Source organism: Phyllobates terribilis, unplaced genomic scaffold, assembly GCF_046119375.1.
Source record: "Phyllobates terribilis strain yellow unplaced genomic scaffold, ASM4611937v1 Scaffold_3__8_contigs__length_932513732, whole genome shotgun sequence".
NCBI lineage: Eukaryota > Metazoa > Chordata > Amphibia > Anura > Dendrobatidae > Phyllobates > Phyllobates terribilis.
In genome coordinates this window covers 97660039-97679247 of record NW_027362763.1, presented here as the reverse complement: position 1 = coordinate 97679247, position 19209 = coordinate 97660039, and the positions used below count along the sequence as shown (strand labels likewise).

Below are 19209 nucleotides of genomic sequence, written 5' to 3'. Positions count from 1 at the left end.
TCTCATAGTAGCCTTCCATATGGATAGGGGATAGCTTGAAGCCTAGGTCCAAAACCTTTAATAGACAGGTGACCTCGTGAATTCTGCCATAAATGGGAAACAGCTGCAGTACCACTCATGGCCACTAAACTATGTACAGCGCTGTGTCACGCCACAGGCCTTCAATCAGCTGATTGGTGAATGTGTTGTGTATCGGACCCCCACCAATCTGATATTAATGATTGGTGGGGGTTCGATACTTATTCATTTTTTAAGGGTAGATCATCGATGCTCTCACTACTGGGGACTCTCTCACACTCACAGCAATGACTAACCCAAATCTAGGTCAATGGTGTACATCTGATTCATTAGTATGTAGCATAGTGATTCTTAACGCAACCCTCCACCTTCGAACTTAAAGATGACTATATAGTGACATCTGTTAGTTTGGCGGCCTGTTGACCTCTTCTCTAAAGTGGCCATCTATAAGGCAGAGGGAGCACGGTGGAAAGGCTGAACCGCGCCTCCACTGTCTTTCCATTGGTTTGTGATGGGCTAGTCCCAATGACGGCTGTATCCTATTGGCAGAAAAAATTCAGGGAAGGCGCGGCTTACACTTTCAACAGCGATCCCAATGCCTCTCTGGTGGAGAATGGGCCAAGGAAATAACAAAAAGAGGTGGCGGCTGCACAACGAAGGGCATCCGGGGTCAGGAGTGTACATGAAAAAGTATAATCACATTTTGGTTTGCGGGTGGAGAGTTGCCCTGATCCCTTTTAGTCTATCTTTGTATCATATCATAGCCCTATATGTGCTGTATGCACCAGAAAAAAAGGCCAGTTTATATATCAAAGTTTTCCATACGCCTGAAGTATAATTGTGCAAAAATGTTGTGATATTTTCAAAAGTCTCAAATGATGAATCTGGAATAAATAAGAAAAAACAAACAAAAGCATCTGGATAATGAAAATCGAAATCACAGCAACAATGTAAAGCAAGCCTAATAATGACAACAACAAAAAATAGCCTGCAAAAACAAAAAACTAATCCAAAAATGATACAGAATCCATAATAAATTAATGGAAAAGATAAAAATGGGCAAAAAAAATGGGGAGGAAGTGAAAAGAAAGAAAAATCTGAGCCTTACTGTGTCTCACTGCATTGTGCTATATGAATATAATTCCATTACTCAATATCTTAAGAGGGTGATAAATCTAATAAGAGTCTTTTATCTCAGGAAAGCCGCTATATTGGGGCATAAATGTGCATCTATGTAGGACGTTGTGCATGGAGCAGGCTTGTGTACTGTGTGACCTTGGATAATAGATGCTTAGCAGCACCGAGTCCGGATGGAATCTGTACACAAGACCCGCATTATTGAGTAATTTCTTTTATTTTGTTTTGAGCAACAAAATTTTAGATTTTTCAGTGACATGTTGTGTGAGATTCTCACCCTCCACCTGCTTCACGTTCTCAGTAGCAACAGCCCTTCGCCTAATATTATATAGTTTCTCTTTACTTTAGCTGCCTCCAGGGTCACTTACAGAGGTAACCTCTCCTCTGTAACACAGCCTGGTGTCACCTTACTGTATCTGACAACTGTCCCTGTCACCCACCTTAAAGTCGCAGGCTATTCAGGAGGCACAACTTCAACCTGCTGCTCCTTCTCTCTGAAACTGACCCAAATTGGAGGGAAACTAACCCTTAAATTACCTCTGTCTTCCATTTAAATTCTGAGCATAAGTCTAAGTGAAAACTTTCAAATGGAAATGCCATTCTGAATTTTAAAAAGGTAATCAGAGCAGTCAGTTTTAACCCTATAAAAGAGGGCTGCAAAATTAAAAAACATATATATTTGATTATTTGTGGTTAGCATTATTGCCTTGCAGTGCCAGAGCCCAGGGGCTAAGTCCCACTGATACAGAGTACTAAATGCATCCTTCTGATGCATTAAATTCCTCTGGGTTCTGAGATGTTATCCCTCATTTGAAGTGAATAAATAGGTGAATTGGCTTTCTATGAAAATTGTCCTAGTGTATTTATGTGAGAGTCCCCATGGGGACTAGGACTGATGTGACCGGTGACAATATTTTCAGAGCTGCAGATTATGTTGGCGCTTAATACCTAATGGAAAATATTGTTAAAAATTACCTATGTTGCCCAGAAAGGTATAACTGTTGGACATGTTTAGGGGTCACTGTTAGGCCCATGGCTGTCCCTATAAAACAAGATCAGAAAGGGGCCAGTTGTAAATATCTGCAATCGCCCCTGCAATACCACCACCCGATGGGTAATCTTGTGAACAACTGAACCTACATAATCAGGGTGCTGTTAATGTCTGGTATAAAGTTCCAAAAAAATTGTCCATACATGGAGATTCATAGTGCAAACCAACAGGCAAAAGGGCAATTATTCTTAACTCTTTGTTAGTTTCCCACTGAAAAAAAATGTTCCAGTAGACAGAAGTCCGTGCATCATCCTCTTCGATAAAATGTTCGAAATTTTTTTTCTGTTGTCTCTTAGTTTTATCTATTTCTGGGGAACGATGGGTGTAAAAGCCAAAATGGTGCAGAACTTTTAATGAAAAGCAACTGCAAAAATGATTTGTAGCCAAAAAATACATGCATCTAAGTAAAAATAAAAAAAATTGTCATCAAAGGTGGACAACCCCTTTAATTATTGCATTTTTTTCTTCTATGCTTCCTTTTACATCACAATTAACATAACAATTTACTTTTCTTGTACCAGAACACAAAAAAAGAAAAAAAATGAAAGGGGAAAAAATAGATTCCGGTGTGAAGTTCCGTACAGTAAGAGAAATGTACAAAAGCCTTTGATTTCATTGTTAGGTCCCGCTGCTCCTGGTCTATGCTGTGTACCTAATTATTCACAAGCCGTGTTTTTCAGAGAAACCTCCCCTGTAGAGTACAAGAGCGCAGAGCACCGGCTAATTATACTGAGCTTGATACAAGCTTTCCATGCTGAAATCCTCCACTTTTAATGCTCCCCCTCTGCTGTGGCGTATTGAATAAGGCAGCATGAGCGTGCTCCCGTCGTGCACAGTCCAATTGCTTTTCGTTAAGGCTTTTTATTCTGAAACTGTATAAAACCTGCATTCAAAGCTATGCCATAGGAGAGCGCCCCAAAACTTTCCAGATTTTCTCTAATAGTGCTAAACATTAAACCTGTAGTGCTGAACAAAAGCTGGGCTTAGAAGGATTATGCCTGTGAAATTTTGGAATTACGTACCCATTAAATGTACTATTATTCTTCTCTATAGAGGGCAGTATTATAGTAGTTATATTCTTGTACATAGGGGCAGTATTATAGTAGTTATATTCTTGTACATAGGAGCAGTATTATAGTAGGTATATTCTTGTACATAAGGGCAGTATTATAGTAGTTATTTTCCTGTACTTAGGAGCAGTATTATAGTAGTTATATTCTTGTAAATAGGGGGCAGTATTATAGTAGTTATATTCTTGTACATAGGGGGCAGTATTATAGTAGTTATATTCTTGTACATAGGGGGCAGTATTATAGTAGTTATATTCTTGTACATAGGGGGCAGTATTATAGTAGTTATATTCTTGTACATAGGAGCAGTATTATAGTAGGTATATTCTTGTACATAGGAGCAGTATTATAGTAGTTATATTCTTGTACATAGGAGCTGTATTATAGTAGTTATATTCTTGTACATAAGGGCAGTATTATAGTAGTTATATTCTTGTACATAAGGGCAGTATTATAGTAGTTATTTTCTTGTACTTAGGAGCAGTATTATAGTAGTTATATTCTTGTACATAGGGGGCAGTATTATAGTAGTTATATTCTTGTACATAGGGGCAGTATTATAGTAGTTATATTCTTGTACATAGGGGGCAGTATTATAGTAGTTATATTCTTGTACATAGGAGCAGTATTATAGTAGTTATATTCTTGTACATAAGAGCAGTATTATAGTAGTTATATTCTTGTACATAGGGGGCAGTATTATAGTAGTTATATTCTTGTACATAGGGGGCAGTATTATAGTAGTTATATTCTTGTACATAGGGGCAGTATTATAGTAGTTATATTCTTGTACATAGGGGCAGTATTATAGTAGTTATATTCTTGTACATAGGGGGCAGTATTATAGTAGTTATATTCTTGTACATAGGAGCAGTATTATAGTAGGTATATTCTTGTACATAGGAGCAGTATTATAGTAGTTATATTCTTGTACATAGGAGCTGTATTATAGTAGTTATATTCTTGTACATAAGGGCAGTATTATAGTAGTTATATTCTTGTACATAAGGGCAGTATTATAGTAGTTATTTTCTTGTACTTAGGAGCAGTATTATAGTAGTTATATTCTTGTACATAGGGGCAGTATTATAGTAGTTATATTCTTGTACATAGGGGGCAGTATTATAGTAGTTATATTCTTGTACATAGGGGGCAGTATTATAGTAGTTATATTCTTGTACATAGGAGCAGTATTATAGTAGGTATATTCTTGTACATAGGAGCAGTATTATAGTTATATTCTTGTACATAGGAGCTGTATTATAGTAGTTATATTCTTGTACATAAGGGCAGTATTATAGTAGTTATATTCTTGTACATAAGGGCAGTATTATAGTAGTTATTTTCTTGTACTTAGGAGCAGTATTATAGTAGTTATATTCTTGTACATAGGGGGCAGTATTATAGTAGCTATATTCTTGTACATAGGGGCAGTATTATAGTAGTTATATTCTTGTACATAGGGGGCAGTATTATAGTAGTTATATTCTTGTACATAGGGGCAGTATTATAGTAGTTATATTCTTGTACATAGGAGCAGTATTATAGTAGTTATATTCTTGTACATAGGAGCAGTATTATAGTAGTTATATTCTTGTACATAGGAGCAGTATTATAGTAGTTATATTCTTGTACATAAGAGCAGTATTATAGTAGTTATATTCTTGTACATAGGGGGCAGTATTATAGTAGTTATATTCTTGTACATAGGGGGCAGTATTATAGTAGTTATATTCTTGTACATAGGGGGCAGTATTATAGTAGTTATATTCTTGTACATAGGGGCAGTATTATAGTAGTTATATTCTTGTACATAGGGGGCAGTATTATAGTAGTTATATTCTTGTACATAGGAGCAGTATTGTAGTAGGTATATTCTTGTACATAGGAGTAGTATTATACTAGTTATATTCTTGTACATAGGAGCTGTATTATAGTAGTTATATTCTTGTACATAAGGGCAGTATTATAGTAGTTATATTCTTGTACATAAGGGCAGTATTATAGTAGTTATTTTCTTGTACTTAGGAGCAGTATTATAGTAGTTATATTCTTGTACATAGGGGGCAGTATTATAGTAGTTATATTCTTGTACATAGGGGCAGTATTATAGTAGTTATATTCTTGTACATAGGGGGCAGTATTATAGTAGTTATATTCTTGTACATAGGGGCAGTATTATAGTAGTTATATTCTTGTACATAGGAGCAGTATTATAGTAGTTATATTCTTGTACATAGGAGCAGTATTATAGTAGTTATATTCTTGTACATAGGAGCAGTATTATAGTAGTTATATTCTTGTACATAGGGGGCTGTATTATAGTAGTTATATTCTTGTACATATGAGCAGTATTATAGTAGTTATATTCTTGTACATAGGATCAGTATTATAGTAGTTATATTCTTGTACATAGGAAGCAGTATTATAGTAGTTATATTCTTGTACATAGGCAAAGTATTATAGTAGTTATATTTTTGTACATGGGGACAGTATTATAGTAGTTATATTGTATATAGGAGCAGTATTATAGTACTTATATTCTTGTACATAGGAGGCAGTATTATAGTAGTTATATTCTTGTACATAGGGGCAGTATTATAGTAGTTATATTCTTGTACATAGGAGCAGTATTATAGTGGTTATATTCATGTACATAGGGGGCAGTATTATAGTAGTTATATTGTTGTACATAGGAGCAGTATTATAGTAGTTATATTCTTGTACATAGGGGCAGTATTACAGTAGTTATATTCTTGTACATAGGAGCAGTATTATAGTAGTTATATTCTTGTACATAGGAGCAGTATTATAGTAGTTATATTTTGATGCATAGGAGCAGTATTATAGTAGTTATATTCCTCTATATAGGGGCAGTATTATAGTAGTTATATTCTTGTACATATGAGCAGTGTTATAGTAGTTATATTCTTGTACATAGGATCAGTATTATAGTAGTTATATTCTTGTACATAGGGAGCAGTATTATAGTAGTTGTATTCTTGTACATAGGGAGCAGTATTATAGTAGTTATATTATTGTACATGGGGACAGTATTATAGTCGTTATATTTTGATGCATAGGAGCAGTATTATAATAATTATATAACTGTACGTAGAAGCAGTATTATAGTAGTTATATTCCTCTATATAGGGGGCAATTTTTATTAGTAAAAAACAAACAGTACATATTACAATACAATCCGATCAAAAAACAAAAGCAAAACCATAATCATTCAACAGAAACAAAAACAATAAAAATCTAATAACATAAAAATATTACAGTAGAATTAGCTCAAGTCCATTGCTCTCGAAATAGGGCGAGAGGAAAAAAAAAATGAAACGATTAACCAACAAAAATTTGATTTGTTATTGTATATCAACAATAATCCATGTGTACATTCCTCCATAATGTTTTGTTTTTACCATTTTTCCTGATCTCTAGACATTTTATACACCTCAATTCAGACAGGATCAGGCTCACGGCTGCGGTGTGATGGAAGGGTTCACTGCTGATGGAGACGCGGGTTCTCGTATGCCAGTGATAGTATTTTATGACTGTTATTATCAGATACATGGTCCCCCGGTCAATGTTACTTACAGTAGATGGGACACCATAGATGATATCTGGGTATTTTAGGGTCAGCAGTCTTGGGACTTTTAACTTACAAGATATTTCCTCACATATTTTCCTCCCGCCCCAGCACTCCGTTATAAAATGTGCCATTGTCTCTTCTTGCTGACAGCCCAGGGGACACATTCGATCTGACACACTAAGGTACTTAAGGTTACCCCGAACATATAGTCTTCCATGTAGCGACAGCCAGGCGATGTCAAAAAACTTAGCTGGGAGTCTCACTGCATTGAGAAACCTCAGACTTTCCAGCAAGGTGGTAGTTGTGCAGTCTCTCAGTGCAGGCTGCACACAAAAGAAAGTCCGGCATATCCTGACATACAGGTCCTTCCTGGTCTTATTCTCAATTTCATACTTCTCTGCTCCCCACTTCTTCAGACACCTGAGACCATATTCCAGATACTGGGGGAGGTGGTCACCTGTCCATCTCCTCCTCTTGAGACTGCCGCCTCGCACCCAAGACTCTGCAAAAGGCAATATCCAATCCCTGATACTATTTACCCACAGGGCACTTGAATCCAGGTTACCAAAATTAACTTTCATAAACATGGAGTCAAAGAAGACCCTCGGATTTAGCATATCCAGCCCACCCTCTCTCCGCTGCAGGTAAGTAATCCCTCTTTTTACTGGGTTCAACCTATTCCCCCACAAGAGTTGGAAGAACAGGCTGAGGAGGCTCGCCGAGAAAGATTCTGGCAAAGGAAAAATAACAGAGACGTACAAGAAGACGGGAACCAAGTAAGTCTTCAACATAGCGACCCTTTCTCTGTAGGTCAGCCTCCAGTTCTTCCATCGCTGAACCTTTGCATTTCCGGTTTCCAATTTCTCTTCCCAATTTAGCTTGCCATTATCATCCCTCCCAAATTTAACCCCTAGGATCTTAATATGGGTGGAGGCTTTGGCAAACTGTGGCAGATCAAAGCCTGGTTCAGAATCCAATGTCCACAGAGCTTGACTCTTTTCAAGATTGACCAGAGACCCAGAGGCCTCCGAGTAGCTTCTGATTGCCGCCGATAACATCAGCACCTCATGAGGATCAGATATCACCAACGTCACATCATCCGCGTAGGCGACAACAGTCAGAGGCAAGCAGTGGGGGACCGGCACCCCCTGAAAGTCACACTCCTGTAGTGACCTCAAAAACGGGTCTATGGCAAAAACATACAGGAGCGGACTGAGCGGGCAGCCCTGTCTCACCCCTGCCTCAACTCCAAAAGTATCACCCTGCCAACCATTAATCAGAGGAAAGCTCACCGCCTCTCTATACAAAGTCTTCAGCCAATCCACGAATTGTCCCGGAACACCGTACTTTGACAAAGTGGCCCACAGATAATCGTGATCAACCCTGTCAAAGGCTTTAGCCTGGTCCAGACTGACAACATATCTCCCACACCGCAGAACTTTACATCTCTCAAACATCTCCCGTATCGAGATGACTGCTCCAGAGATATTCCGCCCTTTTACTGTGCCAAACTGAGAGCCTGCCAACAATGCCGGGGACAAACAAACTAACCTAGAAAACAGGATCTTTGCCAGAATCTTCCTGTCTACATTCAAGAGGGCAATCGGCCTCCAGTTCTTGATGTCGCTTGGCTCTTTACCTTTAGACAGGAGAATTAACGAAGACACTCTCATGGATGGAGGCATCAGGTGATTTTCTAGACAATTTTTGTAAACATCCACAAGAATTGGAGCCAGGAGGTCTCTGAATTTCTTACAGAATTCTGCTGTTAAACCATCTGGACCTGGTGCCTTCTTCAGATGTAACTTATTAATGGCCTCCTTAACTTCCTGCACCGTTAATTCTGCTGTCAAAGGAGAAAAGTCCAGATCGTTAGTGTCAGGCATTGGAGTTGCCTCCAAGAATTGAGCCATCTTGTCTTTATCCAAAACTTTCCTCTGAAACAAGTCAGTATAATAAGATCTCACGACCCCCAGGATACCCTCCCGAGATTCCTGCAATACACCCTGGGAGTTGGTGAGACCTGTGACCATTTTATTAGCCACCCGCTCCCGGCAATTCTCAAAGGGATCAGGTGCCCCCAAGGTCCCATAATCCCGCTCAAGAACCAGGGAGGTATACCTGCTGTACTGATACTGCCTTATCTCAGATTTCAGCCGGTCAATCCTCTCTTTGTCATCCCCGCCCGCCGAATAGAGTTACTCCAATTCCTTACGCAGTCTTAGGTACTGGCTGTACTTGTTCCTCCCTTTATTAACTGACAGTCTCTTCAAGAGGGATCTGATATCATCCTTGACGTCCTCCCACCAGTCGGCCATGTTGTCATAGAAATCTACCCTCTGTAAATGACCCTGAAAAAGGAAGTGGACACAACTCCGAACATGCATGTCATCCAGGAGGCTGGAGTTTAGCTTCCACAACCCTCTACCGATGTCAGGACGGTTAGTGGCCCCCAGGCAGAAACACAAGGCAAGGTGATCAGAGAAAGGAACGGTTTTCTCACTGATGGCACTGACAACTTCAGTAGGACTCACAAAAGCCAAATCTATCCTACTACTTCTGTTGGAACATGAGTAAGTAAATTTTGGCGTCCGACCTCTTTGCGTAAAAGCGTCAGTCAGTCCGGTCTGCAAAATTATGCTTTTTAAGACTTTGCCATCCCTGGTCACTGTCCTGCCTGAGATACTGTCACCAGATGTCATTATGGCATTAAAGTCACCCGCCATCACCACCGGGAGAGAGGTGAAGAGATATGGCTTCACATTATTGAACAGCTGGATCCTGTCAGTCACTGTCTGAGGCCCATAGATGTTAATAAGCCGGAGCCGTCTACCCTGAACAGTGGCTTCCAGGACCAGACACCTTCCCATAACCACCTCCGTCATTCTATGTAAAGTCACATTATTGGTGTTAAACAGGATAGCGACCCCGGCATAAGGCTCCACAGCCAGTGACCAGAATGACGGACCAGATCTCCATTCCCTCTCAGCCTCTCTCATAAGCCCCAGAGATGTCAATCTTGTTTCCTGTAGGAAAAAGACATCTGCATCAAGGTATCTCAGATGGTCATACACCGCATGTCTCGTCCTCCTCACCTTAATGCTGTTCACATTACTTGATGTAAATTTTAGGGAAAATCCGGCCATAAGAACACAGTATAAGAGGAGCAGAGAAGTAGAACCCGTCATCATAACTCAGAGGTGTTCTGTCCACTACTGGTCTCCATGTCTGACGCTACATTAGAGTCTATAGGTAAGGGTTTCCGCTTTGTAGGCGGAGGGTCCTCTGTTTCCCTCTCACACTCGGCCTCTATTCTTTTCAATTCCTGATCAAAATCTCCATCTGACTCAGATAGAACTTCATATCTGTTAGATACGACCATCACACCAACACCACTGCTGACTTTTTTCTTGGCTTTATGGTCAGCATCATATTGTTCCTCGGGTTTACGGGAGGACGTGTCTTTTTTCCTCCTTTTGGTCTGCTTGCTGTTACTATTATCAGGTAGAGATGGTGATACAGATGTGCAGGCCTCTTGGGGCGGCTGGCCTTGAAGGACAACCTCCATGCTCCCCTGTGCACCCTCTTCACACTGCTGCTCTGGTGTTACATGGTCTGACCCTTGGTGGACCTCTGATCTAGTGAGTATCTCCCCTGACATTAAGGCCTCCTCCTCCTGAGCCTCTGCTCCTACCACCAAATCCTCATCAGGAAAGTCCCTGCAGATGTTATGCCAAGCATCGGGACTGTCCTTGTGAGGGTGGCCGATCTTCCCACACAGGTTACACCTTATATTCTGGCAGTCTGCAGCTACATGGCCGACTTCCCCGCACAGACTGCACTTGACCACAGTACAGGAATTTGCCAGGTGACCCGCTTTGCCACATTTAAAACACTTACGAGGCTGCCCAGGATAGAAGCAAACACCTTTCTCCCGCCCAATGAAGAAGGAGTTGGGTAAGTGGGCAGTGACATTGTTACACTGGCGCAGCTTCACCAGGACCTTCCACCCTCCCGTCCAGATACCATCAACGTCACGATTCTTGGTGAGGTCAGAGACGAGGTCACAATGCCTCCGGAGCCACACCACAATGTCCTGCGGGGGAACAGCCTCATTCCAGAAGATGATATTTACAGTGACTGTATCTGGCCTGGAAATGGGAACAAAGATAAATTTGTTCCATCCATCCGTGTCCCTGAACTTAGGGAAATTAGCCCAGAATCTGTCCAGATCAGGCATGATTTTAAAACTGACATCATATCCCTGTCTGTCTGGAAGATTAATTACTGCAAAGATATTTAATGGCGCAAACCCCATCTGACGGCACAGTAGCTCCCTGACCACAAACCTCCTGTCCGGCAGATCCTCCTTGAGACCTCTATGCTTAAATCGCACCACGTTCCTTCTTTTGAAGGCCTGGCCGGTATAGTTGGTGCCAGAGGTGAAGGACGGAGCACCACGGCTCCAGGCATTACTGTGGGGAACCTGTGGGGTCACACTGGGCTGACTAACAGGGGGAGGGTCCGCTGCAGGGGGACCTGTCACCTCTTGTGCATTAGGTATCAAAGGGGGAAAATCACACACATTATTATCAACCACAATATCTTTATGAGGCAATGTGACATCCACCACAGACTGCGAGCCCCCTCCAGCCTCAGAGCCCCTGGGTACAGTGGGGTCATCCCCAGCCTGTGCATCAGCATTAGGGCTGTGCTGTGCACCATCAATACACACAGTCATACATGCAATGTCCTGCTCTTGTGTTGAGCATTCTGGGACTTGTGGTGCCTCTACTGGATTCTGAGGTACATGTTGCTGCTCAGGCTCAGCTACAGTCTGCTGCTGCTGCAGTATTTGTCCCTCCTGGAAACAGAAACGTGCAGCTTGTAACACAGGTCGTGTCTGCTGCTTCAGGGGTTCATCCTGTACAGTCTCTGACCCTAATCCAGCATCAGAGGTCCTGGACTCCACAACAAAGTCCTGCTTGTGAGAGGTGAACTGCTCCCGGTTTCTGTAGGTCTCTGCCAGGGGCCCCATCCTCTCCAGGATACAGTCTATGTCCCTGACCACATTCGCCAGCTCCACACCCAGTGAGTAAAGTCTCTGGTCACACATAGCATTACTGTCAGGATTAGCAGCCTTCAGTTTATAGATAACATCAATCTCCATTTGCAGCATTTGTCTTTGCTGCTGTAACTCACCCATCTTCTTTACCAGGCCAGGTATCTCCTCTGCCAGCTGCAGCTCGGGTGCACGCGCCGTCTCCTTCTGAGGCTTGGACAATGGCTCTGGGTTTTTGAACACAGAGGTCTCCTTTGGTTTTACCACAGATGACTTTATGGTACCACTGCTGGCTCCGGGCTCCACAGCACTCTTACTGCTGCCACTCGCCTGTGCCCTTGTGCGACCTGAGCGCGCCATGCCGGTCACCGTGTCTTGCTGCTGCAGGTTTTCTTGCAATGTCTGCCTCTCCAGAGATGTCCGTCTCTGCCTGTGTGGAGGAGTGAGCTGCACACCTGAGGCCGGTGATGGGAGCTGCCTCACCTTCTCTGCACCAGGCTGCCTCTGTTTACTGACAGAAGATTCCTTTGGGGAATTACTTGTTTTTGGACTTTGCTGCATTTCTTTACTTACTGACAGTTTCACTTCAGGTTTCTTTGCTGTAACTGCAGCTGCTGTTCCTTCCATAACTTTACTCACATTCACTTTGCTTTCTTCCTTCTTGGAAACAGTGGAGCTTTTTCTTGTTGCTTTGCATTGCTTAACGATGACTCTGGGATTTGTATTCCCATTAGAAGAAGCCTGGAAGTTGTCTCCCAGTGTAGGCCGGGAAGCCTGGGCCTTGCTTGGGGGGCTTCCCCGCCCAGGGTGGCCCCTCCCCGGGCTTGCTCCAGACATCAGGAGAGCTACTCAGACACGTCCTCACAGCTAGGAGGCAGTATTATAGTAGTTATATTCTTGTACATAGGAGCAGTATTATAGTAGGTATATTCTTGTACATAGGAGCAGTATTATAGTAGTTATATTCTTGTACATAGGAGCTGTATTATAGTAGTTATATTCTTGTACATAAGGGCAGTATTGTAGTAGTTATTTTCTTGTACTTAGGAGCAGTATTATAGTAGTTATATTCTTGTACATAGGGGGCAGTATTATAGTAGTTATATTCTTGTACATAGGGGGCAGTATTATAGTAGTTATATTCTTGTACATAGGGGCAGTATTATAGTAGTTATATTCTTGTACATAGGGGGCAGTATTATAGTAGTTATATTCTTGTACATAGGAGCAGTATTATAGTAGGTATATTCTTGTACATAGGAGCAGTATTATAGTAGTTATATTCTTGTACATAGGAGCTGTATTATAGTAGTTATATTCTTGTACATAAGGGCAGTATTATAGTAGTTATTTTCTTGTACTTAGGAGCAGTATTATAGTAGTTATATTCTTGTACATAGGGGGCAGTATTATAGTAGTTATATTCTTGTACATAGGGGCAGTATTATAGTAGTTATATTCTTGTACATAGGGGGCAGTATTATAGTAGTTATATTCTTGTACATAGGGGCAGTATTATAGTAGTTATATTCTTGTACATAGGAGCAGTATTATAGTAGTTATATTCTTGTACATAGGAGCAGTATTATAGTAGTTATATTCTTGTACATAGGAGCTGTATTATAGTAGTTATATTCTTGTACATAAGGGCAGTATTATAGTAGTTATTTTCTTGTACTTAGGAGCAGTATTATAGTAGTTATATTCTTGTACATAGGGGGCAGTATTATAGTAGTTATATTCTTGTACATAGGGGCAGTATTATAGTAGTTATATTCTTGTACATAGGGGGCAGTATTATAGTAGTTATATTCTTGTACATAGGAGCAGTATTATAGTAGTTATATTCTTGTACATAGGAGCAGTATTATAGTAGTTATATTCTTGTACATAGGAGCAGTATTATAGTAGTTATATTCTTGTACATAGGGGGCTGTATTATAGTAGTTATATTCTTGTACATATGAGCAGTATTATAGTAGTTATATTCTTGTACATAGGATCAGTATTATAGTAGTTATATTCTTGTACATAGGAAGCAGTATTATAGTAGTTATATTCTTGTACATAGGCAAAGTATTATAGTAGTTATATTCTTGTACGTAGGGAGCAGTATTATAGTAGTTATATTTTTGTACATGGGGACAGTATTATAGTCGTTATATTTTGATGCATAGGAGCAGTATTATAGTAACTATATTCCTGTACATAGAAGCGATATTATTGTAGTTATATTCCTCTATATAGGGGGCAGTGTTATTGTAGTGATATTCTTGTACATGGGAGTAGTATTATAGTAGATATATTCTTGTACATAGGATCAGTATTATAGTAGTTATATTCTTGTACATAGGATCAGTATTATAGTAGTTATATTCTTGTACATAGGGAGCAGTATTATAGTAGTTATATTCTTGTACATAGGGGCAGTATTATAGTAGTTATATTCTTGTACATAGGAGCAGTATTATAGTAGTTATATTCATGTACATAGGGGGCAGTATTATAGTAGTTATATTGTTGTACATAGGAGCAGTATTATAGTAGTTATATTCTTGTACATAGGGGCAGTATTACAGTAGTTATATTCTTGTACATAGGAGCAGTATTATAGTAGTTATACTCTTGTACATAGGAGCAGTATTATAGTAGTTATATTCTTGTACATGGGGAGCAGTATTATAGTAGTTATATTCTTGTACATAGGGGGCAGTATTATAGTAGTTATATTCTTGTACATAGGGGGCAGTATTATAGTAGTTATTTTCTTGTACATAGGACCAGTATTATAGTAGTTATATTCTTGTATATAGGAGCAGTATTATAGTAGTTATATTCTTGTACATAGGGAGCAGTATTATAGTAGTTATATTCATGTACATAGGGGGCAGTATTATAGTAGTTATATTGTTGTACATAGGAGCAGTATTATAGTAGTTATATTCTTGTACATAGGGGCAGTATTACAGTAGTTATATTCTTGTACATAGGAGCAGTATTATAGTAGTTATTTTCCTGTACTTAGGAGCAGTATTATAGTAGTTATATTCTTGTAAATAGGGGGCAGTATTATAGTAGTTATATTCTTGTACATAGGGGGCAGTATTATAGTAGTTATATTCTTGTACATAGGGGGCAGTATTATAGTAGTTATATTCTTGTACATAGGGGGCAGTATTATAGTAGTTATATTCTTGTACATAGGAGCAGTATTATAGTAGGTATATTCTTGTACATAGGAGCAGTATTATAGTAGTTATATTCTTGTACATAGGAGCTGTATTATAGTAGTTATATTCTTGTACATAAGGGCAGTATTATAGTAGTTATATTCTTGTACATAAGGGCAGTATTATAGTAGTTATTTTCTTGTACTTAGGAGCAGTATTATAGTAGTTATATTCTTGTACATAGGGGGCAGTATTATTGTAGTTATATTCTTGTACATAGGGGCAGTATTATAGTAGTTATATTCTTGTACATAGGGGGCAGTATTATAGTAGTTATATTCTTGTACATAGGAGCAGTATTATAGTAGTTATATTCTTGTACATAAGAGCAGTATTATAGTAGTTATATTCTTGTACATAGGGGGCAGTATTATAGTAGTTATATTCTTGTACATAGGGGGCAGTATTATAGTAGTTATATTCTTGTACATAGGGGCAGTATTATAGTAGTTATATTCTTGTACATAGGGGCAGTATTATAGTAGTTATATTCTTGTACATAGGGGGCAGTATTATAGTAGTTATATTCTTGTACATAGGAGCAGTATTATAGTAGGTATATTCTTGTACATAGGAGCAGTATTATAGTAGTTATATTCTTGTACATAGGAGCTGTATTATAGTAGTTATATTCTTGTACATAAGGGCAGTATTATAGTAGTTATATTCTTGTACATAAGGGCAGTATTATAGTAGTTATTTTCTTGTACTTAGGAGCAGTATTATAGTAGTTATATTCTTGTACATAGGGGCAGTATTATAGTAGTTATATTCTTGTACATAGGGGGCAGTATTATAGTAGTTATATTCTTGTACATAGGGGCAGTATTATAGTAGTTATATTCTTGTACATAGGGGGCAGTATTATAGTAGTTATATTCTTGTACATAGGAGCAGTATTATAGTAGGTATATTCTTGTACATAGGAGCAGTATTATAGTTATATTCTTGTACATAGGAGCTGTATTATAGTAGTTATATTCTTGTACATAAGGGCAGTATTATAGTAGTTATATTCTTGTACATAAGGGCAGTATTATAGTAGTTATTTTCTTGTACTTAGGAGCAGTATTATAGTAGTTATATTCTTGTACATAGGGGGCAGTATTATAGTAGCTATATTCTTGTACATAGGGGCAGTATTATAGTAGTTATATTCTTGTACATAGGGGGCAGTATTATAGTAGTTATATTCTTGTACATAGGGGCAGTATTATAGTAGTTATATTCTTGTACATAGGAGCAGTATTATAGTAGTTATATTCTTGTACATAGGAGCAGTATTATAGTAGTTATATTCTTGTACATAGGAGCAGTATTATAGTAGTTATATTCTTGTACATAAGAGCAGTATTATAGTAGTTATATTCTTGTACATAGGGGGCAGTATTATAGTAGTTATATTCTTGTACATAGGGGGCAGTATTATAGTAGTTATATTCTTGTACATAGGGGGCAGTATTATAGTAGTTATATTCTTGTACATAGGGGCAGTATTATAGTAGTTATATTCTTGTACATAGGGGGCAGTATTATAGTAGTTATATTCTTGTACATAGGAGCAGTATTGTAGTAGGTATATTCTTGTACATAGGAGCAGTATTATACTAGTTATATTCTTGTACATAGGAGCTGTATTATAGTAGTTATATTCTTGTACATAAGGGTAGTATTATAGTAGTTATATTCTTGTACATAAGGGCAGTATTATAGTAGTTATTTTCTTGTACTTAGGAGCAGTATTATAGTAGTTATATTCTTGTACATAGGGGGCAGTATTATAGTAGTTATATTCTTGTACATAGGGGCAGTATTATAGTAGTTATATTCTTGTACATAGGGGGCAGTATTATAGTAGTTATATTCTTGTACATAGGGGCAGTATTATAGTAGTTATATTCTTGTACATAGGAGCAGTATTATAGTAGTTATATTCTTGTACATAGGAGCAGTATTATAGTAGTTATATTCTTGTACATAGGAGCAGTATTATAGTAGTTATATTCTTGTACATAGGGGGCTGTATTATAGTAGTTATATTCTTGTACATATGAGCAGTATTATAGTAGTTATATTCTTGTACATAGGATCAGTATTATAGTAGTTATATTCTTGTACATAGGAAGCAGTATTATAGTAGTTATATTCTTGTACATAGGCAAAGTATTATAGTAGTTATATTTTTGTACATGGGGACAGTATTATAGTAGTTATATTGTATATAGGAGCAGTATTATAGTACTTATATTGTTGTACATAGGAGGCAGTATTATAGTAGTTATATTCTTGTACATAGGGGCAGTATTATAGTAGTTATATTCTTGTACATAGGAGCAGTATTATAGTGGTTATATTCATGTACATAGGGGGCAGTATTATAGTAGTTATATTGTTGTACATAGGAGCAGTATTATAGTAGTTATATTCTTGTACATAGGGGCAGTATTACAGTAGTTATATTCTTGTACATAGGAGCAGTATTATAGTAGTTATATTCTTGTACATAGGAGCAGTATTATAGTAGTTATATTTTGATGCATAGGAGCAGTATTATAGTAGTTATATTCCTCTATATAGGGGCAGTATTATAGTAGTTATATTCTTGTACATATGAGCAGTGTTATAGTAGTTATATTCTTGTACATAGGATCAGTATTATAGTAGTTATATTCTTGTACATAGGGAGCAGTATTATAGTAGTTGTATTCTTGTACATAGGGAGCAGTATTATAGTAGTTATATTATTGTACATGGGGACAGTATTATAGTCGTTATATTTTGATGCATAGGAGCAGTATTATAATAATTATATAACTGTACGTAGAAGCAGTATTATAGTAGTTATATTCCTCTATATAGGGGGCAATTTTTATTAGTAAAAAACAAACAGTACATATTACAATACAATCCGATCAAAAAACAAAAGCAAAACCATAATCATTCAACAGAAACAAAAACAATAAAAATCTAATAACATGAAAATATTACAGTAGAATTAGCTCAAGTCCATTGCTCTCGAAATAGGGCGAGAGGAAAAAAAAAATGAAACGATTAACCAACAAAAATTGATTTGTTATTGTATATCAACAATAATCCATGTGTACATTCCTCCATAATGTTTTGTTTTTACCATTTTTCCTGATCTCTAGACATTTTATACACCTCAATTCAGACAGGATCAGGCTCACGGCTGCGGTGTGATGGAAGGGTTCACTGCTGATGGAGACGCGGGTTCTCGTATGCCAGTGATAGTATTTTATGACTGTTATTATCAGATACATGGTCCCCCGGTCAATGTTACTTACAGTAGATGGGACACCATAGATGATATCTGGGTATTTTAGGGTCAGCAGTCTTGGGACTTTTAACTTACAAGATATTTCCTCCCATATTTTCCTCCCGCCCCAGCACTCCGTTATAAAATGTGCCATTGTCTCTTCTTGCTGACAGCCCAGGGGACACATTCGATCTGACACACTAAGGTACTTAAGGTTACCCCGAACATATAGTCTTCCATGTAGCGACAGCCAGGCGATGTCAAAAAACTTAGCTGGGAGTCTCACTGCATTGAGAAACCTCAGACTTTCCAGCAAGGTGGTAGTTGTGCAGTCTCTCAGTGCAGGCTGCACACAAAAGAAAGTCCGGCATATCCTGACATACAGGTCCTTCCTGGTCTTATTCTCAATTTCATACTTCTCTGCTCCCCACTTCTTCAGACACCTGAGACCATATTCCAGATACTGGGGGAGGTGGTCACCTGTCCATCTCCTCCTCTTGAGACTGCCGCCTCGCACCCAAGACTCTGCAAAAGGCAATATCCAATCCCTGATACTATTTACCCACAGGGCACTTGAATCCAGGTTACCAAAATTAACTTTCATAAACATGGAGTCAAAGAAGACCCTCGGATTTAGCATATCCAGCCCACCCTCTCTCCGCTGCAGGTAAGTAATCCCTCTTTTTACTGGGTTCAACCTATTCCCCCACAAGAGTTGGAAGAACAGGCTGAGGAGCCTCGCCGAGAAAGATTCTGGCAAAGGAAAAAT

At 38.6% G+C, this 19209-nt stretch overlaps 2 protein-coding genes across 2 annotated transcripts in view; one reads left to right on the top strand and one right to left on the bottom strand.

Moving 5' to 3' along the window:
- FKBP1B (FKBP prolyl isomerase 1B) overlaps nucleotides 1-19209 on the top strand; it is an 84484-nt gene that overhangs the window by 30026 nt on the left and 35249 nt on the right. The gene's annotated exons all lie outside the window — the stretch shown is intronic.
- LOC141257830 (uncharacterized) lies at nucleotides 10048-12293 on the bottom strand. The gene has a single exon (XM_073672844.1). It carries the CDS (start codon nucleotides 12291-12293, stop codon nucleotides 10059-10061), a length of 2235 nt encoding a protein of 744 aa, XP_073528945.1. The 3' UTR covers nucleotides 10048-10058.

Excerpts from the sequence above, each read along its gene's own strand:
- LOC141257830 (XM_073672844.1), bottom strand. The coding sequence starts at position 12,293 with ATGGCGCGCTCAGGTCGCACAAGGGCACAGGCGAGTGGCAGCAGTAAG.